Source organism: Sceloporus undulatus, chromosome 3 (genome assembly GCF_019175285.1).
Source record: "Sceloporus undulatus isolate JIND9_A2432 ecotype Alabama chromosome 3, SceUnd_v1.1, whole genome shotgun sequence".
NCBI lineage: Eukaryota > Metazoa > Chordata > Lepidosauria > Squamata > Phrynosomatidae > Sceloporus > Sceloporus undulatus.
Window position 1 is genome coordinate 124,264,083 of NC_056524.1, and position 23,593 is coordinate 124,287,675.

The 23,593-nt window shown below is 40.7% G+C and overlaps 1 protein-coding gene across 2 annotated transcripts in view; it reads left to right on the forward strand.

Moving 5' to 3' along the window:
* GPC6 (glypican 6) overlaps positions 1-23,593 on the forward strand; it is a 970,469-nt gene that overhangs the window by 938,113 nt on the left and 8,763 nt on the right. For both annotated transcript variants that reach the window (XM_042460070.1, XM_042460071.1), the window contains 2 exons: positions 12,879-13,015; positions 20,882-21,057. In XM_042460070.1, coding sequence (XP_042316004.1) covers positions 12,879-13,015; positions 20,882-21,057 — 313 coding nt within the window. The remainder of the gene's footprint in view (positions 1-12,878; positions 13,016-20,881; positions 21,058-23,593) is intronic.

The window sequence follows — 23,593 nt, forward strand, 5'->3', positions numbered from 1 at the left end:
TGTAAGGATCTTTCTGTAGCACCACAGCATAGACATGACAGTGCTATTTCCACAAGCTCTCCCTTCTTTGCCATCCTCTCCCTTGCCTATCGTGGCACAAAGCAGGAGTCTGCAACCAAAGACCCTGACGCAGCAGACCCAGGTAATACCCTTGCATTGCTGGTAGGAAGTGGCAAGGAGAGTCATCTCCCTGCCTTAATTCACTGGAGACAGACCGGCTACACATATAATAGTATTAAATGATATTGCTAGACGCCGTCTATAGTGATCCCTACTTTGATCGCTGACTGATCTAGTGACTTAGGAACTGAGGAGCCTTACGGACCAGTGGAAGCTTGTACACGTTTGCTCTTATCTAGATTTACACACAATGCCCTCTGGCCTTTGCTCCTCTCTGTCGCCTCTGGCTCTGACCCCCGTTTCCTGGCCCATCTCATAGGGGCCAGCATCAGCCCCAACTAGACCCTGGCAGTAAAACGCCCAGAGAGAGTTATTACCTTCCCATCACACTTGATGCTGACAAGTAAAATGGCTTCGAGAAAGACAAAATAGCCGTCGAAAGCCAATTCCCCACTTCAGGAACATTAACAATCACCCATTTAGATACTTCAAGTTTTTTTTCTAGTGTGTGCCTTGAGTGCTAGATGTTCATAAAATGGTGGCTTAGATTGTCACAATTATACCTAAATATCAACATTCAGCACCTTTCATACACGGAAAGAGGGGAAGAAAGATGTTAACAACTCTAGCATATTGATTGAATTAATACATGAAACCTATTAAGTCATACCATACAACTGCTTAACTGTAATGGCCTCACTAATAACCTTTAAAAATCTTGAAAAGAAAAAAAAACTTTTCTTACTGCAATCCAAATCAGTTTGCAAAGATAAGGAAAGAGAATACAAGTTTCTATTGTTATTACCTGTTTGCCGAGATCTTGTTTTGCATCGACTTCTCAGAGAGATGAAGTTTATCCGAAAATTCTCACTGCTAGCAAAGAAGTGTCTAGAAAAGCCCCCAGCACTTCATCTTCAAGATGCTCAGTGTGCTACTGACTTGTTTTATACTCACTTGCAATAAAAGATCTCCTCCTTCAAATGCTTGGACTGGCTTGAATCAGATTTACAACTTAAGCTTTTTAATACTGTTCTCAAGTGTCTAGCAAAAGGAAACGGAAAAGCTTTTACAGGTTTTCTTTAGACTTCTGCTTCAGGGAACATTTTTTGTTTTGTTTTTTTTAAAAAATTACTGAACTTCCATCGACGTTGGGTGTGATAGAGATATAAAAGCAGATGCCAGACCTACTGTGTGTCATAAACTTGTTCATTTTGAATCATTTTGACTAGAAATATCAACCCATTTTCTGCTGCTTCCATCTGCCTTTTTCCGCATTTTGTTACTCCTTTTCCCCAATCCACCCTTCCATTTCACATCATAACAGAAGTGACTGAATGGAAGAAAGAGATGGTGCAAAGGTGATGGTCAAGACCCTGCATTGGCAGACATAGCAAAGACAATGGAATCCCATTGTTGCAGCTGCAGATGCGTGACACCACCCCAGCCATGCAAAAAATCATCCTTCTACATGAACAGCATGCAACCAAAAGGTTTCTGAAGACTGATGACTGTCTGCTAGGAATGACAACTTCAGGTCCCCTGGTGACAGGTATGTTGAGACAGGCAGCTGGAAAGAGCCCTCAGGTCCTGCTGCAGGACCCTTGTTCAGTGTGCCCACATAACCCAGGAAAGCATTACAGTCATCATTTCCCAGTTCCCTAATCTCAGAATGTTAAAACCCTTCAGCTGGAGCACTGCCTGAGTTAAAAGGTAGTTTTCTTTTGAGGGGTCATGTTTAGTCATTATACTGTAAATTTCAACCCCAAAAGTAACAAGACTGTAAGCCCAGCATAGATCCCATAAATACTGAACAGGATGCCAGCCAACATGTTCTGAATTGGTATAAACAATTTTGCTTTTATATTAAAGCACCCTGGAAAAGAGCATGAGATCATTTATTATAAATTATATACATGAAGAACTAAATGCAATTGCTAGTCCTAAGCACTGAATCGATTGTTTAAGAAAGTCAGCTAAGGAAGGTATCTTAGCTCACATACAAAAATAATACTGTAATCTCATCTAAATTATAAAACAATTATGCCTAAAAATTGACCCCAAAATCCAGATGTACTTATTTGTGGGTCAGATGTTAGGTGATAGCAGCTCTTTTAGATCTCCCTATGCGTTTCTTTCTGTCCGGAACCAAGCACATAGAGTCCTTGGTGTCTGATGACTGCTGTTTGTTAACAGTCTCTCCCCTCCTGCGTGCTTTGCTGTCTCGGGAGTGAAGGCGGAAACACTGAGGCCTCACTCGATTTCTGTTTCCCTCTTGCTACTCACATACACACACTGAAAGCCTCTAAGTTTTAACTTGACGTATCCATGGGTCATGTCAAAATCCATAATTTTGGCCCAACATTGCCCTCGGTTTATACATTAGGACTATAGTCGAGATATACGGTAATTTCAAAAGATACTACAGATGATATTACAATATTTATTTAGATTGATTGATTGGTTTAAAGTATTTATACCTCATGTTGTGTATGTTGTGTGTGCCTCAAGTGGATTCAGACTTATGGCAACCCTAAGGCAAATCCACCACAGATCTCCCGGAGTTTCCATGGCCAAGTGGGTAACGAACTCTGATCTATATTCAAAGTTCATTGCTTGAACCATTACACCTACTTTATACCCCATGCTCAACCAAATGGATACTGGAGCAGCTTGTGCATTTTTAATATTTTTCTTAAAAAAAAACAATTGGCAACAGTTTTAGAGATTCATTTTATGCAAAACAACTTAAGGCGGTTGCAAAAAAATGACTAAAACATTTCACAAAAAGTTGAGGGTGTGTCAAAATAAAGGGAAACAAGCACATTTTAAAAGCCCCAAAGTAAAAAAGAAATCTTGCAGGAACACCATTTCTCATGAGAAGGAGAAAAATTATGAGTTATTTTACATCCCTATAAAAAAAAGGCATATTGTAAGTGTAGCAGCTGGAATGTTTAGCACTTGGAATTTTGACTGAGCACATTTTATTCTGTTTAGCACCCTAGTAGAATCATTAGTGTACGCCTACTGCATGTAGTAGCACTGTCTTACTCTATTCTTCCTTGGCCCTGTCTGCTGGGCCAAATAAAACATCCCCCCCTGTTCTCACTGGGTCCAGACAATGTACAGCTCATCCTCTGGTTTTGGTGCAGTCTGGACAATGTTGGCCCATCAACACTGAACCTGTGTAAGAAAATAACTCGCCTTTTTGTCCAACTTTCCACCAGAAGTCCATAATCCTCCATTGTAATGTTTAGAATGTGTCCCAGGGTGAGTCAGTCACTCTGAGATCAGAACAAGTGCCCAGCCATGCAGTGGTTACACATGCTACCCTGGGCACCTCATTCTGACATTCTGGGCCACTCATTCAGAGCAAGAGATGGTGTTGTGGTGGTGGGCCACAGAGGTGACAATGGGTGGCATAGTGGGACATGCATGTGAACAACAGCTCAGTGTGCACAGCGGAGTGCCAGGTAAGTGGGGGACTCTCGGGGGCTGCCCGGAATTCTGGCCAGTGTAGACCGGACCCTGTGGCCTGGTGCAAGACAGTAGGCAGAATGCCTGCATGTGTGGAGAATTTGTTAAGCATACTTAATGGCAGGGGTGGGGGGTGGGTGTGTAAAATACCTGTGAGACTTATTGCGGAGTTAATACACTGGGGAGCACGTTGCAAAATTGCTACAGAAGTGGTCTGTATAATTTCTTGGTTTTTCCCATTCTGATCTCTAAACAATAAGATCAGTTGCTTGTAATATGTCCAGCAGAGAACGTGCTAATAAGCATTGGCGGGTTACAAACCGCCACTTGGGACGTCGCAAGACGCCCATTTAAAAAAGAGGCGCTCTTCTAGACGCCCCTGGCTCTAATACGGACTCTGTCCGTACAATATGCGCCAGCCGTCCACAGGCCGGCGCCATCTTTACGTATCAGACGCTAAAGAAGCTCCATTTTGGAGCTTCTTTTCGGTCCGGGCGGGAGCCGCGCGGTGTGGCTGCTGCGGCTCCCACACGGAACAAATGGCGGCGCGGCAGACCGCCTCAAAGCGGCGGTTTATAACCCGCCATTCTCTACAAGCAAGTCACCCTCTCTCAACCTCAGAGGATCGCAGTGGCAAACCTCCTCTGAAGAAACTTGCCAAAACCAACCATGATAGGTTAGGGTCACCATAAATTGGAAATGACTTGAAGGCACACACAACACACAATAAACAAAATTACTGCAAAACTCCAAGCATGCTAATCTGGTCTGCTTGCTTTAGACACTTGCAGGTGCAACAAAAGCTGTTATTACCTTGTCCTGGAAGAAAGTTACCTTTGTATCTGTAAGGATTCACACATCAGGTCAAGAAATCTATTTCACAAAATATGTGAAGATAAGATGGAACTTGGATTTTGGTTTCAGGCACAAGAACACTGACTCAGACTATAATGTTGAATATTGTTTATTCAGCATAGAACTAGAAGAGAAACTGAGTGTACCCTGGCTGTTTAAACACCTCTGACATTTTCTTAGCCCAGCTTATAGTAGTGCAAATTTAAAGCATTCTTCTTTTCATTTCCTTTCTTCTTCTTTCTTTCTTTCTTTAATATCGGTGGGAGAGGAAAGATCTGTTGAAAATAAAAGTCTAAAGTATTTTACAAATTACGAGCAGCCTTTTGTCACTAGATGGCATGGAATTAAATGCACTTTGCTATTCTTTGAAAAAATAGGATCCCACTTGGTGTACAGCTTGATATCCATGAATGGCAGTGGTCTTGCCTGGGTGATGAAGACCTGATTAGAATGAGGGACATGTGAATCTCTCTCAGATCTGTCCACCTGCCTCTCATGTACAGCAGGCCTGGAAGAATCTTTGGCCCCTGAGGTATTGTTAGATGTCAGCTCCTCAAGCTTCAGCCAGCGTGGAAAATGATAACAGCTGTGGGAGTTCTACTTCAGACATCTGGAAGACTGTGGTTCCCCAACCCTGTATAGCACTAATCATGACTTCAGGAGAGATAGAGAAGCAATGTCAAATTTATGTACAAGATAAATATGTAGACTTTTTGTCTGCAACTGGATTTTTTCAGTAACTCAGAAGCTTCCTGGATCTGTCGTATGATCTTAACATATGTTTTTGTTTCGTTATGTTGATAATAGAATTGGAAGAGACCACAAGGCCATCCAGTCTAACCCTGTCATGCAGGAATACTCAGTGAAAGCACTCCCGTGGCATCCCTGCCCAGGTGTTTGCCTAGTGTGGGGTGCAGGGCTTCTGGGGCTGGGGTTTTCCAGGGCTGGGGCTTCTGGGGGCAGCCAAAAGGGTGCCTCCCCAGCTCACGCTGTGGCACCATTCACTCATGAGTAGAAGGGTGGGGTGGGGGTAGCTTGGCCCTCTTAGGAGGAAGCGGCCACACAACCTCTCCCCCAGGCCTCCAAGACCAGCGTGACAGTTGCCATGCAGAACTCGAAGGCCTCAAGAAGATGGGGCTGCCTCCAAGTCCTGCATGGCAACTGCCACATGGGACTCATAAGGCTGGGGGGGGGGGGTTGGAGCAGCAGAAAACAAGCTTGCTCTTCTTTCCATATGACAAGGCTAGCATGTCACCTCTTAACCTTTTCTTCTCCAGACTAAACGTATTGTTACCTAAATTGCAGAGGGTCCAAGAAGGCACCCACAATTTAATTCAATGTGGAATGATTTTAGCTCAATATAGAGCAGTGAGAGGGCCAGGGTAACACTAGCTAGGATTTTCAGCTTATGTTTATCAGTTCCGAAAAACTAGAACTCCAGAATACCAGTAAAACTTATGTTATTATTTGAACAAGAGGGTGTTCAACATTCCTACAAAGCACTTACAACAACACACACATAACATATTACAAGGACTAAGATATAAAAAGTAGTAGTGAATAGCAATTAAAGGACTGCATGGGCAATGCTTACCAGTTCCAGAAGCCAGGTTCAGTTTCATCTGGGAGTGGATGCAGAGCGGATTGGACTCAGATCACTACCTGGGACTGAGTTTGGCTAGCAATCTGAGACATTTCAGTTGGAATCCGACAGCGTGTCGCCTGACTCCAACTGAGACTAAAATAGGATGCCCAGCCTGGGTATTATGGCCAGATTGACTTGAGGCAATTTGAATTGATTTTCCAGAAACCCCAGAAACAAAAGGAGTATTTTGGTTGATCGGAGTAACATTGATTTAAGATCAGGACAACCCAGGGAGTTTCGGATAGGATAGGATGTGGGAAAATACCAGTGAGCTAGCAGACAGATAAGGATACAGACCAGCACTTTGTGCTGGCCTGTGGGCAGAGTCATGCCGTAGCATCCACACTCTTGATGTTGCGACCCCACCACATCACTCCATGATACTGCGCACCCTTCTAGCTGGCACATGACATCATGGCAGACTCTCGTGCAGTGCCCAAACAGCACAGAGCGAAGGGGCGTCATCATGTTGCCCCATCGCGGCTGTGACGCCCCTCCAGGGAGTGAAACAGAAGCCCCTTTTCAGGGTTCTTTTGCCCCTGTGGAGGCTGTGGCAGGCCATGCCTCCATCTGGGCAAAAAGGGCAGCATCCCACTGCCCATATATACAGCCCCATAGTGCTACTCTTTAAGCTACCAACTTTTTTGTGATCTTCAAGAGGAAATGCAGATGGCAGAGGTGGAGGTGGGAAGCAGCAAATCTGAAGCCATAAAGTTATATGGGCCCTTTCCGAATGCCCTGAAGTCTATGTGACTACTCATAAATTCACTTTAAGGTCACCTGACCTTTCCAGGTTCATGCCTTTGGCTTCTCTGCAACTGTATTATAGTAAAATGTAACAAAATATTTGTACTGCCTCCCAAATTTTTGTATTTTTTTTAGTCCATTTAAGTAATTTCCCCCCTGTGTCTAAGCTAATTAAGTGTATGAGGGATGCCAAATTAAAGTCAGATTATGGGGGATCTAAATTTCAAATATAAAGTAAAATATGCTATGTGTATAAGTTATAGTGCCTTTAAGGTGGCATATCTCTTAACCTAATCTACCCTGGAAGAATAGATATGTTATGATGCTCTGTCTTGCCAGATCTCTCTCATAACTACCAGCAGTTTTGAGTAGTAATGTGAACACATCATAGATCTTGGATAGAACAGGGATGTTAATGCCAACCACAGAAATACTTCACATAACTAAATTGGTCTTTTTAAACTGTCAAGTTTAAAGGGCCTATGGAACAGGTTATGTTTAACAAAGTTAGAGGACAGACTAAAAGAAAAATGACATGCATTCTTTATTTTCTTTTCACTCATTTCATTTCTGACCTCCATGCCATGACATCCTTTCCCAGAATCCTGTTTATAGTGGATCTTTTGATGCTTGAATGGTAGTTCACCCTTCTGGCCCTTAGTTGTTTTTGGTCATATTAAAATTGCTCAAAAAAACAAAAATATGGAACTTCCTCAGGTCTAACAGATTAAGATCATCAACAGTTTCCCCAATAATAAACTGGATAATAAAAATAATTCACATTATCCCATCATTAGTGTAGAAAACATTGCTGGAAACTATATGGCCTGTTACATTGCATGACTTTGTGTTACCTAGCTATGTCACAGGGTTGGTAAGAAACCCTTTTACTGAAGTGAAGCTGCCTAATGGGACTCTGGCAAGAGGTGTATGATGCCATTGGTGCTCAGTGTACTTCAGTGTGTGACATCCATCAGTGCTGCACTGCACACCAATGGGCATCATGTCATTGCGCAACAATGTACATTGGTTATTTTCTTCTCTGGCTCTGACTATGTAGCAATAACAATAGCCTCTATCACATATGGTCGCAAATGTAAAGTTCTAATTCTGCAGACATAGTCCACTTTTGAGAACCAGTGTTGTGTTGTGGTTTGAGGATGGATGATGACACTGGAGACCAGGGTTCAAATCACAGCTCGGCCATGTAAGCCCACTGGTGACCTTGGGCAATCACAAACTCTCAGCCTCAAAGGATGGCAACAGCAAACACCCACTGAACAATTCTGCTAAGAAACCCCATGATATAGTGGTCATAAATAAAACATATGATGATGATGATGATGATGATGAGATGAATGATGATGATGATGATGATGATGATGATGATGATGATGATGTGATTAGGGTTGCCTTAGTTGCCAAAAGTCATAAATGGCTGAAGACACACAACAGCAACAAGCCACTTACAAGACATAAGACCACACAAGATTCCTGTGATCTCCCTGGTGAGCAAAAGATCTGGGACTTGGTTCTAGCTTTGGTTCAGTTTACAGAAGGCTACCATACTATATATGTGAAACAATCTTCTCCTCTTATTCCGAAAGAAAGAAAGAAATTGTCCATAGCTGACTTTTGTTAGAATTTAGAATATCAGAAGCCTTTCGTGTGCAAAACATCCCTGCGATGCAATTTTGAGAACTTGTGAAGCTATCAATAGCTCTACATCTTGCACCCCTTGCTGAGAACTGAGGTCTTAAACGTTTTATAAGGAACTAAGGCTTTGGTTAACCTTGGCTCTGCAGACCTCATTAAAATAGTACGCTGTCAGTTTCAAGCTTTAAATATCAGACCTGTCAGTTTTATATTCAGTAGGAACAATCTGCAATTTTATTTGGGCAGTAGTAGTTTGTGTGTAGTTGAGTGCCTGGAGCAAAGGGGAGAGGTAAATATTGGCCAATACTGCCATCTAGGGGATAAGATGGTTCTGAACCTTTAACTAGGAGGGTGGACATGACAACTCTAAAAGCAACGTATTTGATTCAGCACCATAAATGGGGGAACATGATTGCTTTTCAAGAAAATAGTATTAAAAGACACAATATCTCTCGACTAACTGAAAGAAAGAAGCTGGTAGCATGAACTTCATAGATTGAGCCTAATTCCTCAGATGCATATAGTTTCTTTCTTGGTACCCTTTGCATACTGATTTCCAGACTAACACAACTATGTGTTTTAACAGTGCAACACTAGTTCCTCTCATTGAGTTTGCATGATGGATAGGATAGGATAGGATAGATAGGATCACTTTTTTTCTGTCCAGAGGTCTTCTACTACAGGGTGCATTCTGCATCATTTGTTACCTACAAGACTGCAGCACAGGATTTGGGACATGTTCTGGGGATATATTGATTTCATACGTTGTTGCCTGCTTTATTTGAACCTTACCAGTTATGGCTCTGTGAGCCACTTTAACCGCCATGGGATTTGCAGTTGGAGGGTTGTGGAGGTATTGACTCAGACGAGAGTTTAATGCCCACCAAACTAAAACAACAACAACAAAACAGGATCCCATAGTATCCAGCCATGGCAGATAAGTGGAATCATAGTGTCATGATGTTTTTGCAGGTCCATTAGAAGAGATTGTCATTGCCTTCTTCTAGGAAGAGAAGTGACTTACCCAGGCCACCCAATGGGTTCCATTGATTTGAACTTTGGTCTCCCAGAATCCTAGTGCAGTGCTTAATCCACTGCATCATGTTGGCACAGTCATGTGAACTGAGACAACTGTATAAAACATCCCACAGTATCATGAAGCTACATATTTCACAGGAAGGTCAAGTTATGGATAAGAAGCCCTCAAGGGAGTTTGTTCATTTCTACTGATCATTTCAGATATCCTGGCAAACCCAAGTCTGAAATGGCTACCTGAGGTAGATGGGTGGTTGTGTGTGTGTGTGTGTGTGGTGTGTGTGTGTTGTGTGTGTAAACACTATTGCTGTTGTTATTTTTGTTATAACTCCACATCATCCACCAGGAATAATAATATAAAACAAGCAGGAAAAGCATAGCCAAGGAGGCAAGTGCTAACCCCTCCTGAGGAATATATTCAATCACAGAAAAATCTTTGGTTGAGAATGGAAGATAGTCCTCATAGAAAAGTGGTGTGGCTTAATAATAAAGTAGTGTGCAGGATGGGTCAAAATCACTTTGTGGTTTTGCATCCCAGATCTTCAAGAGGAATGATAAAAACTAATGTGTTACTAATAATTTTTTATATTACCTTTATGGTGCCACAGGTGTGAGGCTCCATGTTCATATTTTATTTTATTTTATTATTTAAGATTTCAGATTTTATACTGGTAATTTGGATGTGGGTGGAGTAAAGATTGTTGGATCCAGATCACAGTTCCACAGGAAACCCAAGTCAGTCATGCAATTGATTACGTGGCTATTCTTTCTTCTGGTCTAACTCACGTAAATAAATGAATGTAAATTCAAACCATGTGCTGTTTTTATCATGTTAGCCCTATCAACCATGTTCCAGGAACACAACCAGTTTTCCCTTTAAGCTATCATTTGCCCCTCCAGATGTTTTCAGACATCTCTTCCCAGTAATGAAACCACATAGCCAGTGGTGAAGAATGCTAGGAGTTGCAGTCTAAAAGCATCTTGAGAGTCAAGAGTACCACTCTTGTTTGGGTCCCTTCAGTGATTTTTGCTATTTGCACTCCTGTCAAACACAGAAAAGACCAAATTTTCTTTCTCAAAGGTTTCAAGCAGGGAACAAAGATATACATTAATTTATGATAGTCTTGTGCTCAAAAACTGCTTATATCTGGTTCCATAAGATAAGTAATCTTCAATAGTTTTTAAATGCTGTTCTTGAGAAAAGTAAGAAAATAGTGATGGCAAAAGTTCAGTAGGGTGGCTAACAGCGCATCTCATGCTTCCCTCTGCATGTATCCAGTTAATAAATGTGGGGACAAGGAAAGGAATCTCAATTGTTTTCCATGTGCTAGATGCGAAGTGAAAGGGTGCTCAGTTGAATTCAGGGACTTGGTGTTTGTTGAGTGTTTTACCTTGCTATGAATTAGTTGTTGTATTAGGTTGGGGCAAAGTTGTAACTGTCTTTGACTGATCCTTCCCTTCCCCACAGGTTTTACTAATCATTTGGCCCTCTAGATGTTGTGGGACATTATTAATGCTCAGTATTACAAAAATTAACTTCTGTCAATCACCATCAAAGTATGGTTTCTTTTTCAGTTTCTGGTTTGGGGTCATTTGTTCTAGAACTAGATTTTGTTTTGTGATGACATGGCCAAGCCTTAAAAATACTGTAAATATTGTATGCAACTAAGGTTATAAGCAGAAAATAAGCAATGGCCTCCAGATCAGATGGGGAATGCTTGGCCTCCAGAAAGTCCCCATCATCCTTCAGCTTTAGCTATGCTGAGTTGATCCTGTCATTAGTCCCAACTGAAATATATCTAGTGAATAAATTGTTGAATGATGAGTCAACATTTTTGTACATCCCATAGATTCAGTGGGTCTAAGCTAGCTGAGATTGCTGATGGGAATTGCAGTCCAACATCTAGAAGGCCACATATTCCCAACCTTTTCGATAGATAGGACACTATTGATCCTAGGGGAGCACTACAATAATACATACAAGGGATGTGTTATTTAGCATGGCCAGAGTACCTAATTATGAATACACACCTACAACCCAATCATTGAAGATTGATAAATGTAGTTTCTCACACTGGTGGAACATTGGAAGGGAGCAGGAGATGATATCTAATATGTAAGCACCTTTAAATGCCAAGGAGCATGTCTAAAGTCAGTGAAGTAGATTGATACTGCACACAGCCATATGAAGACTGTCAAAATAGGCTGATACTGCACACAGCACCCACCTCCTAAAGGCATTTGACCCAGCTGTATCTTCACAACCCTATAGGTTTTGTTAAAACTGGCTGGACCTCAACCAGTTATTAGCCCTGTTAGCTGATCGTTCTGTACTATCTATAGAACACTACAGATGTTATTTTTTAAAAGCACATAATACTTCAGATGTTTCCAATATTTTCAGATGTTTCTGTCCCCCACAATATGATTTCCCACAGTGTGTGAGTCCTGCAGAGCTAATACAGAACAAAAGCCTAGTTTCCTCAGAGCTGAGGATAAAAGCAACAGAGAAAATACTGTCACCACTAAAAGGCTGCCTTAAAATTGAATGAAACCAAAGGTGTGTTTCATTCTTTTTCTTTGATTGTAAAGAATAAAAGTTTAGTGAATCTATTCAAAGCCATTTATTAAGACCTGCCTCCAAACTCTAATTCCATTATACTTTATATGAAGTGAGCTACATCACACAGTTAAATGAAATTTTGGCTATGAATACGGATATAAGAATTGTGGGAGTATCAGGCTGGTCTTGCTTATGACGGGAACTCAGCATGTTGCACGTGTTTATTCCATAGATGGAGAGAGAGAGAAAGAGAGACATGTTTGTAGTGCAAATGTAAAAATTGGTCATAGGATTTGCTATTTCTTTCTCCCAATTTTCTTCTGGATTAACAAGTACAAAATTGCATACATAACAAGGAAGAGTCATTTAAGTTTTTTGTGAAGATGCTCTTAAAGCAGTCATGGTAGAGTGTCAGTGAGAGGAATAAACCAGCTTCCACGTTTGGGATATCACAGCCAATGAGGATGCATGAGACCCATCCCCTTTCACTCTAGTGACTTCACTGGCCATGTAGTTCATCTCTCTGCCACCCCTAAATTTAATGGGAACTACATTCAGTTGAAATGGCATGTGTCTGCAGGCTCAAGTTGTGGCTTGCCAGTGTTGACCCACCAATACTGGGTCATTTACATGTGGTGGGGCTCTGATTACATTGGATATTTGGCATACCACTTTTTCCAGTTAATAAAGAAATTCAGCTTGAGCTCCACAATTGTCACTGTGAACAAGAACGATATTGGCCACTTTTTAATCAAATATTATTCCTATATTTTTTTTAACCAGGTCATTGACATTAAAGAAAAACTGAAGCTTTCAAAAAAGTTCTGGTCAACATTACCATACACCATCTGCAAGGAAGAAAGAGTGACAGCTGCCCTTTCAAATGAAGAGGACTGCTGGAATGGGCATACCAAAGCTAAGTAAGGGGTAGAAACGTAACAATTGATATTTGCATATGAAACCTTCATGAAATACTGCACTGTTCAGCAGCTCTCATTTTCTGAAACCATGCTTTGAAATACAATGCTGTGTGTTCATGAAGGATGGTGCTCATCTAAGGACAACTCAAAGACACTAGCCTCCAAGAATTGGGAAGAATGTAGAGAATTGCTATTGTTGATTCCCAAGAAGTCATGCTTTGAAAAGTACAATTGAAAAATATTGCTCAGAGAATCCATTCTTCTAGAAGGGCTTCTGTCTGGTACTGTTTAACCAGCCGGCAGCTTAAAGAAAGAAGTCAGAACCAAGCTTCTCAGTCTCAAGGCCGGTTTCCATGTAATTTTTTTAAAGAGCTGTGCTGCACCCACATCTTAAAATGTAATGTCTGGATAAAGCAAAAAGATATTGAGAGTCATCACAGTGAATCAAAATAGAACTTTAAAACTGATAAATGCAAAAGCCATATACATACATACATATAATTAAGCCAATCTAAAGAAATATTTTCGGATCCAGAGCAATAAAAACATTAGTAAAAGAGTATGCCAGTTAAAGATGTTTTGGCTTAAAGCCATTCAGACTGTATGGGTTTTCAAGACTTTTTAAGATATTATAGCAAACAGAGACAGCAAGACATCCCTTATGGGGAAGTTCCATAGAAGCCAATATTGAGAATGTCTCCCCCTATTGCCCACTAGCCTTAAGAATGAGGCAATGAGGAGTCCTCTGATGCTAAGTATGAGCAAATTTGCATAGACACAAATATATTTCAAATAACTTGGCCCACAAACTGTTTAGAGCAGTGCTATCAAAGTGGTGGCCCATACATAAGTATTGGTCCACAAGCCAAGAACTGCTAAGTATCCAAAGGAGAAGAAATAATTGTAGCCAATGAACATAAATATGGCACCAATCCCTGACTCATTAGGGAAAATATTGCTGGTCCTCTGCATCAAATGGCTTACGAAGCCCTGGTTCAAGCCCTTTGACTTGTGCCCAGAATTGTTCTGGTAACTAGCATGAGTCAGTGCTTTTTCCAAGGGACAAGTCCGAGGATTCCTTGTTGTCGTGCATGACCTTTTGAAGTCATATAAAACTGTTCTGTATTCGAAAATAGACATGCCTCTGGAATCCTCTTTGATGATGTTCTCTCCTCCACCTTGTAGTTGAAGGCCCAGTCCTAACTCAAGTCATAATAAAGGTAGCTGCCTGACAGCATTTTCGAGGAGTCAGTGTGTCAAGATCACATGGCATCATTCTAGTCCCTCCATTCCCAGCAACAGCCACTGCTAATTAAGAAGAGGCCAAGCAGAGTTAATTCTAGGCCACCAATTAGCAAATCACACACAGAAGGATTGCTCTGTGGAGCTCTTCTTTTTTGAAAAGCAGCCAGTAATGCCTTATTATCCTCTGTGTCATTTGATCAGGTCATCTCTGAACAAGGTGTTGGGAGAAGCAGGTGTCAGAGAAATTGTTTCATGCAGATGGAACACTAATGAACAAACGAAAATGAGATCATAGCTATTCAGAACCTTGTGGCCTCTTAGAAAATGCTCAGCAGGTCTGCCTCTATCACTATTTGTACACAGAAAAGACTGAGCTAAACCTTTGTACTTAAAAAAAACCCTCTTATTGTTTTTCAAAGGATGTAAATATTGAACTATTTTGTCTTTGCGTGAGATAATGGATACTTTTTGCAGTTTTCTCCTACTGTGGAAGAAAGGATTTCTGTACAGTTCTTTCCTGGTATTCTGAAGTGTTTCAAGAATTTCTTCTCTGGAGTAATACATGTGGACTTATTTTAATTTTTTTGCTGGGGGAAATAAAAAACTGTGTGCGTTTTATGCAATCCCACCCGCCACACACAATTTCATGGCAAAAAAATCCCATGTGTATTTCCATACAAAATAATTTCCCAAAATACTTTTGGGTGTGTGAATGCTGGGGAAAAACTGTGCAGTATTCTTGCCTCTGTATTATTCACGCTACAGTCAGCCCTCCACATTCACTAGGGTTAGGGGCACAGGACCCTTGCAAAAGAGGAAAAACTGAGAATAACTCTAAGCCCCCCCAAACTCAAGTTTAGCACATACAAAAAGTACTATCCTCAGATTCAACTCACCATGGATCTCTTTGAGGTGACAGAGTTCCTTCACAAGACAGAAATGTCCAGCCATTTTTAGTAGGGACTTACAAGCCTTGCCACACATTTGCAGTCTCTCAGTCCTGCAATGCTTGCAGTCCCTATTAAAAATGGCATTTGGGAGGCAGCAGAGGAGGCAGTTCTGAGACAGTTCCCCAGATCTCAAGCCAATGCTTTTCTATTCACCTGCCATCTCCCCTTGTCAACAACAAACCACTAGAAATTCCACTCTTGAACTCAGATCTTCTATATAAGAGATGGACAACTTAAGAAGGTAGCGAGGCTACACTGCCATACAGATTCCACTCCACTGGAGGACAAATGCACCCCACCACTGCTGCCATTCCATGAAATTTCAGCTGCAAGATAGCACCCCAAGAAACCCCACTTTTAAAGAGGTGCTACCATTTTAAAACAAGGTTATTGGGGAAAACCTGCCTTGCTTTGAAGCTAATTAGTATTTTTAGATTACTTCCAGTAGCACTAACTGGTGTCTAAAGAAGAATGTGTGCATCTTGTTTTAAAACATAAGCACTAATTCAAAGGTGACTTTTTCACTTTGCTAGTCAATTTCCAGCATGGCCATAAAACCCTTTAGGTGATCTTGGGCAAGTCACAGACTCTCAGCCTCAGGGGAAGGCAATGGCAAACCTCTGAACAAATCTTGCCAAGAAAACCCTGCAATGGGTTTGCATTAGTTTCACCAAGTCTGAGACTACTTGAAAGTACACAACAAGAAGTCAAGTTTCATGACACTACAGGAGATGTCCTTTTGCCACCACCATGCTGTGAAATTTTTGCCAAATTTGATGACTGCTACAGGAACTTGGGTAGCTAGAAGCACACTGCAAAAATAGCCATAGGACTATATATACCCCACTATTCTGTTCCTGTTCTACATGGAGAGCCTATGCTGTACTCCACAACCTCAGAAGTGAAATCTTTCTCCCTCTCCACTCCCTTGGCTTCTCAATGTTTTCTTTTCATGATAAGCCAGCCTAACCATTAGGGAGAATGAAGCAACTGCTTTTGCTGGCAGGTATTGGAAGCTGTGGTGGTTATTTGTGATTCCTTTGAATCCCTTGGCTTAATTTTGCTTTTAGCAGTCAGGATGGGGTGTGCTCCTTGTCATACCCTGAAATGGGCCTTAAACTAGACTGCTGCCTTAGCTGCAGTTGAAGATCGTATTTCAGTTTCTGCTGCTAGTCCCGCCATCTTCTGTATATACAGTAGGACCAGATGCCTACTGTTAGATAACATCTCAAACAGCAGACACTGGGCAGTCATTCCCCCTGCTTCTATCTTGGAAGATAGAGTTGTGAACCTGTCCTCATTCCCTAAACTAGCTTGCTGCCCTCAGGTAGAGGAGGTTATCCAATTGCCATTACTGCCAGTTTATTTGACTCTGTACATGAGATATGAGGCTGGTGCCATTTTGTCCCTTTTTGATTTTGTTTTCTCTGGTAGCAATATATCTTGGGCCAATCATATTCCAGGGAGGGAAAGACAGAGACTAAGAAATGGAGACAGAAAGAAATCTGGGTCCCTTTCATGCTACACAGTTATAATGGTAGGATTCCACTTACCTGCTATGGGAACATTAAGGAATCCTGGGGTTTGGAGCTTAGGGAGGGTTACTTAAGACTGTCAGCTCTAGTGCCTCACCAAACTATAGACCCCAGGATTCAATAAGATGCAGCCACAACAAAGTGGAATCCTAGGCTTCATCTGCACTGCAGAAAAAATGCAGCTTGACACCACATTAACTACCATGGTGCTCAGAGTTAGAGAATTCTTAGATTGGTTGTTTTGCGGGATATTTAGCCTTCTCTATGAGAGACCTCTGGTGCCACAATGAATTAAAAATCCAGCTTCCATAAGATGGAGCCATGACAATTAAAGCAACATCAGACTGCATTAATTCTGTACTGTAGATGCAGCCCTAGTACTATAACTATAATGTGAAAAGGGCCCAGCTCTTGATGCTTCCTAGAATCTCTTCTCTGTCACCTCTAACTGCTGTGGGAGTTTCTGTAACAGGGCTCTTTGTGTCACTCAAGAATATCAGAAATCCTAGGGCAGGTGAGAAAAGATTACACTAAAGCCTGTCTCCATGAAATTGCTTCTCCAGAGGTATGAATGGATGCTTGCAAGATTAAAAACCCCAGCACTGGCTCTTCCTTCTTGGTATTTCTGATGTTGGTTTTATGCCATGACAAGGTGCTGCACTGAAGCTGCTTCCAAGCCAGAAAGATGACATGAGAATATCAATCTCCTCCATATCCAAATATATGTTGAGACTGTGAAGCAAAATAAGGAGCTTAAGCACTGTCAAGTTTTGTTGTTGTTTTAACATTACTAGTAGCATGATAGCAATATCAGTAGTAACACTGCCACAATGCAGGAAAGCAGCCTAGATTATTTACAGTTCAGGTCTTTTAATTTGCACATTGGTGTATGCTAACTCCCTGCCATGTGTTTTCATGAGTGAAGGGCTAAATGGAAGGATTAGGCATGTGGACACTGTCTGCCAAGTTTGATGTTTTGACACTGAGCAGGCAGAAAGAAGAGGGCTGTCAAAGCTATACATCAGAAAGAGCAACCATTTGTTAACTACTTCTGTATGAAACTCCCAATGCCGTTTTAAGCCTTTGGTTGAAAAACCTGGATATTGATGTTTTCAAATGGTGGGTAATTACAGTAATTTCTGACAACTGCAGTCAAAGATTCATCTGATTATATGGCTTTTGACTGAAAAACTACTCCTCAAGTTAGAATCAAGTTGTTTGTGAACTTCCCACTTTGAGGAAGTCCTCTTTGAATTGACTTGTCCATCAAAGAGCTTTTGCAGGCCCATCTGCCAAAGGGCACATTGCAAAGGATGCTGGGTTCTGCTTTATGGAACTGTTCAGCCATTTCTGAAACTATTAAGTTTCTAAGCCACAATATATCTTGAACTATGTGTAGTTTAAAATGAGGCCAGGTGGAAACTAGATCAGGAACTGCTGGTAGATCTCTGCATGTTTTGTAGCAGATCTGTGAGAGTTTCCGGCTCCCAATTCTTTAATCCCAACAGTGAAAAAAGCTCCCCACATTGCAACAAGATTAGGTTGCTCAAATAAAGAAAAATTATTGCTGGAACAGGAATAGATTTTTGTGTGAAAGCACACGTCTCTGGTGCTGAATTTTCACCATCCTAATATTTAAGCTTTCTGAAATATCAAGATGCCTGGAGCACTCTTTACCCCAAAAGGCGATCACACCAAGTCTGTTTTACTTAAAGAAGTGAGAAGACTTATATTTATTATAACAAATACCTTGTGGTATGTAAGACACTAAAAATCCTAATTCTGTCTAAGGCAGATAAGAGAAGGAGCCATGCTTAGAACTAAAATCCGGCAGGTGGTACCACACTTTCTCTTCTTCAGGGCAAAAATAAAGAGTCTTAGGAGAAGGAGGAAGTAACATTAGCAGCTCTTATTTATCAGTGTCGAGTTTAAAAGAAGGTCATCCTCAGCCCCAAAGGATGGCAATGGCAACCCACCACTGTTCACTTTAGGGTCACCATAAGTCAAATATGACTTGGAAGCACACAACAACAAATAGACCAGATAGAACAAATAAGGATAGGAAATTTGAGGAGGTGTGTGTGTGTCTGTCAGTTTAGTTCCCTGCCGTGCAAACACATATATCTTCAGTGCAAGATGAGTTGCACCCTTGCCAGCACCAAAAGAATACAGAGGTTTAACATTAGCTATAAAGCATGTTATATGGATAAAATAAACGAATTGCCTCCAGTAAAATTCCCCCCATGAAATTTTCCTTCTATTCCCAAATTTCAAGCATTACAATAACTTAAAACTTCAACTGAGCATTAGAAATATAGTTGAGGCATCAAAAAAAAGGGCCAAAGTGCATACTGTAAATATGAATTCTGGGTGTGAACAAGTTTAAGGTTCTCACTCAGTGCATTGCTAGAAATTTGGGCTTTTGTTATTATTGTTGCATGTCTTCAAATCGTTTCCAACTTATGGGGACCCTAAGGCAAACTTATCATGGAGTTTTCTTGGCAAGATTGGTTCAGAAGGGGGTTTCTTTTGCCTTCCTCTGCGGTTGAAAGTGACTTGTGCAAGGTCATCCTATGGGTTTCCAGGGCCAAATGGGGAGTTGAACCTTGGTCTCCAGAGTCATAAGATTTTCATACCAGCACTTACCAGGGAGGAAGCGCTGGTAAAACACTGGTAAAATGTCAGGGAAGATTGCGTGTTTGAAAACCAGACATGCTTCTCAAACAGCAGGGAATTTCCCCTCACCTCTATCATCCTTGAAACATTTGCAGAGCAGCAATTTCCTATGAACAGAAACTTTGCATTCATAGGAAATTGCTGCTTCACAAAGGATTCAAGGACGCTAGAGGCAAGGAGATGATTCTGTGCCATTTGAAAAGCATGTCAAGCTTTGAGACATGCAATCTTCCCTGATGTTTTACCAGTTTTTTTTATCAGCGCTTACCCCACTGTAAGCACTGGTATGAAAAGGTCCAGTGCTGAAATCACTTCACCAGCCTAACTATAGGAAGATTTAATGTGGAGGCAGAATTCTAATGGGCATGGGTAGGCCTTAATTTGCCCCCCATATTTACACCCCCTAGGTCATGACTATATAGAGGTCTCCTCTTCATCAGTGTAGCTACTCTATGTCTGTCTTGAGCAACTATTATGCAGCTAACTGAGGTTGATAGATCCTGTGTTTCTAGAGAGAAAGAAAATTTTAAAAATTGTCCACTCTTGCTCTAGAAACCAGAGTTTGGAAACATTAGGAGAGTTTTTTAATTATTACATTACTTAGATTCCCTTAGCCAACATAGCTATAGGTCTTCCATGCTTGTCTAGAATACATCCAATATTTCCCAGCAGCTGGGACATTGCCAGGAATTGCCATCCAAAAAAATAATTTTTCCAAGTTCCTGACAAAGTCATCCCATTGAGTCCAACAAAAGCATTAGGCTGAATACAATACATAGCTCTTTCTTTACAATATTCATGCTGAAGAGGCTAAGAATGAGTTTATTCTTGATTTAGGAGCACTGAGATATGGATGCAAGTGGGCCTGTCACATTCTAACTGTGCTTCTTAAGTAACATTTTGCACACATGGGATTATTAATTTCTCTTGCCAAAGTTTAATAATATTAGTTTGTGTTTACATTAAATCCTGTCATAACAGTAAATGGTACCTTCCCTAAATCATAGCTGTGTTAATATAAAAATCATGTTTGCTCCTCCTTCCCCACCTCCCAAATCTGTATAAAGCACAGTATGTTTCTGTGCTGAACCTGATGACTGGATTGTATAAAAAAGTATTTTGTAAAGAAAAAAAAAGTATAAACAGGCACAATAATATATAAACTGGTACTGTACATTTAATTATAATTTCTCAGTAAATCTCAAAATGTGGGTTATGGTTTACTGATCAGTTTAGAGTGACCTTTCTGAAACACAGGGTGCTTATTAATGTGTGTTTTAAAAGCAAGCAAACAATACCAAATCTTTAAACTGAGCCAAAAGACTGAGAGATTATGTTAAAATGTTTACAGCAAATGATGGATGCATACTGCTTGGATTAATAGAACCTTCCGGCTTATGTCAGGGAATAATGATATATCTTAAGGATGATGCATCTTAATTCTTTGTTCTGACACACAGATATCTACCAGAGATCATGAATGATGGCCTTACCAACCAGATCAACAATCCTGAGGTGGATGTAGACATCACCAGGCCTGACACCTACATTAGGCAACAAATCATGGCCCTGAGAGTCATGACAAACAAACTCAAGAATGCTTATAATGGAAATGATGTGAACTTTCAGGACACAAGTAAGACATTAATATGCTTTGCTGCAATATTACTTTCTGGCTCATGAAACTTCTGTAGTTGGTGAGACATGGGTAAATCCATCAGTTCCACTTTCTCTCACATTTGACTGTTTTAAACTTCCGTGTTTTTTCTATCTACAATACAAAGAAACTTGTGGATTTTGGTAGGTTCTTCAAAAAATGAAGGGAAACAAATACTCCCACATTTGTACTAGCTAAATTCAATAGATGTACCTATTCCCAGCACAGAGAGGGTCATATTGTACCTTTCTGCCACTGTGGGAGTTAAAAGCTGAAGAAGCGGGGAAAGAGATGAATCAGGCCATCTGATTTTTCCCTCTCAGAAAATAAAGATGTGTCAGACAACCCTAATTCAATTGAATATAAAAAGATTCGGATCTAGTTTTTCCCCTCACTCAAACCTTTCACCCTAGACTCCTGCCACACTGCAAAATTAATGCAATTCAACACTGTTATAACTACCATGGCTCTATCCTGTTGAATCCTAGGATTTGTAATTTGTTGTGGCACCAGAGTTCTCTGACAAAAAAGGCTAAATATCTCACAAAACTACAAATTCCAGAATTCCATAGCATTAAATTATTGCAGTTAAAATGGTGTCAAACTGCATTACATCTACATTGTAGATGCAGCATCAAGTTATTTCCATCTCCAAACTTAGTGAATTTTAGGCAGTTTTTCTCCATTGAATGCTTTTGCACTTAAAACAAAATTCTCATCCATCCTAGTTGAAACAAATGGCTGCAATGCAGGAATTTTTTATCTGTTGGACAAAAAATCTACTATTTAAGTTCAGTTTTATATGTTATAAATATGCATAAAATATAGATATGTTTGTTATTTGTCCAGTTATTTCAGTTTCCACCCTTTTCCCAACATGGAACCCAAGGTGGCTCACTACATACTTTAAAACAAAGTTTAACTTTAAAAATCAATTATTATAATTTTTAAAAGTTCTTAAAATTAAATAAACAATTAAAAACAGCAGTAGTTTAAAACATTTGTTTAAAAGCATATCAGCTATATAATAAATAAGTATACAGTAAATACTGGTACTTATTGTTGTTGTTAATTGTCATCAAGATGACTTCTTAGAGTGATCCTATGAATAAGAGATCTGTTCCAGTCATCATCAGTCTTGTTCAGGTCTCGCAGGCTCAGGACCATGGCTTACTTGATTGAGTCCCTCCATCTGTAATGTAGTCCTCAAATTTTAATCCTGCATTCCACCTTACCAAGCATTATTGTCCTTTCTAGTGAATCATGTCTTCTCATGATATGTCCAAAGTACTACAGTCTTAGACTAGTCAACCTGGCTTTGAGACAAAGTTGACTGGAATGATCTTGGTCCCATTTATTTGTCATTTTTGGCAGTTCATGGTACCTTCTTATCAGCTTTGTCCACTGTCCAGCTTTCACTGCCATACAGAGAAAGTGGAAATATGATAGCATGGATGATCCTGACTATTATATCCAATGATATATCTTCACACTTGAGGAGCTTGTGTAATTCCTTCATAGCTGCCCTTCCAAGTCCTAGGCCCTATCTGCATGGGCCAGGATACTCCTGGGGCAGCCCGGAGTAGCCTGGTCCTACAACTGCCCCCATTACCTGGCCTTCCATTTCGGTGTTGCAGCCATTGTCTTCATGGGCATTTTGTTGAGCCACCCAGCACATCCACTGCCACTGTGGATCACTTGCCTGAGAATGAGGCATCTAACTTTGATCACATGGCAGACATCAGATTGAGTGACACAAAGCAGTGATGGACATTCTGGGTGGCTCAGTGGATGCCTGTACAGAGAGCTACCAGGGCAGAGAGCCACAAGAGCAGAGGGATCTTCCCAGAAGAGCCAGAGTAACAGGTATGGTTTTTAAAACCATTTTAAGGGTGTTATACCCTCATTCCGGTACGGAACGTGACAGATGTCATCCGGACTGCTCGCATTAGAGGCAGAGTTGGGGCCACGTCATCTGAACAGGACAACGCCAGAGCCGGATGGATAGGTGATAGGTCTTTTGACCTATATATGCTATATAATTCTGAACATCATTTTGCTTGCATAGGCAATGAATGCAATGGTCCAGTATTCCCTAGCATCCCTTTTCTTGGACAATGGAATGTATATGAAGTGTTTCCAATTTGTGTGCCACTGTTTTGTTTTCCATATTTATCAACAGATTTTAGTTAGAACTTGAGCAGATTCTGTCTCTGTAGACTGAAGCAGCTATATTGGTATGCCATCTGTTCTTGATTATTTATTTCTCCCAAGTGCTCCGAGTGCAGTTTCCTCTTCACTTTCAAAAATCATATGTTCATCTTCAAATGGTTTTTCCTTGAATTAATCCATCATCTTTTCCTCTCTTTCATATAGTTCTTCAGTGTATTCTTTCCATTGTCTTTTTATTTCTTCTTGATTATATAGTGTGTTCCCCTGCTGGTTGTATAGCATATTCACTCATGGTTTAAATTTCCCTTTGATTTCTTGGAACTTCTGGAAGAGGTTTCATGTT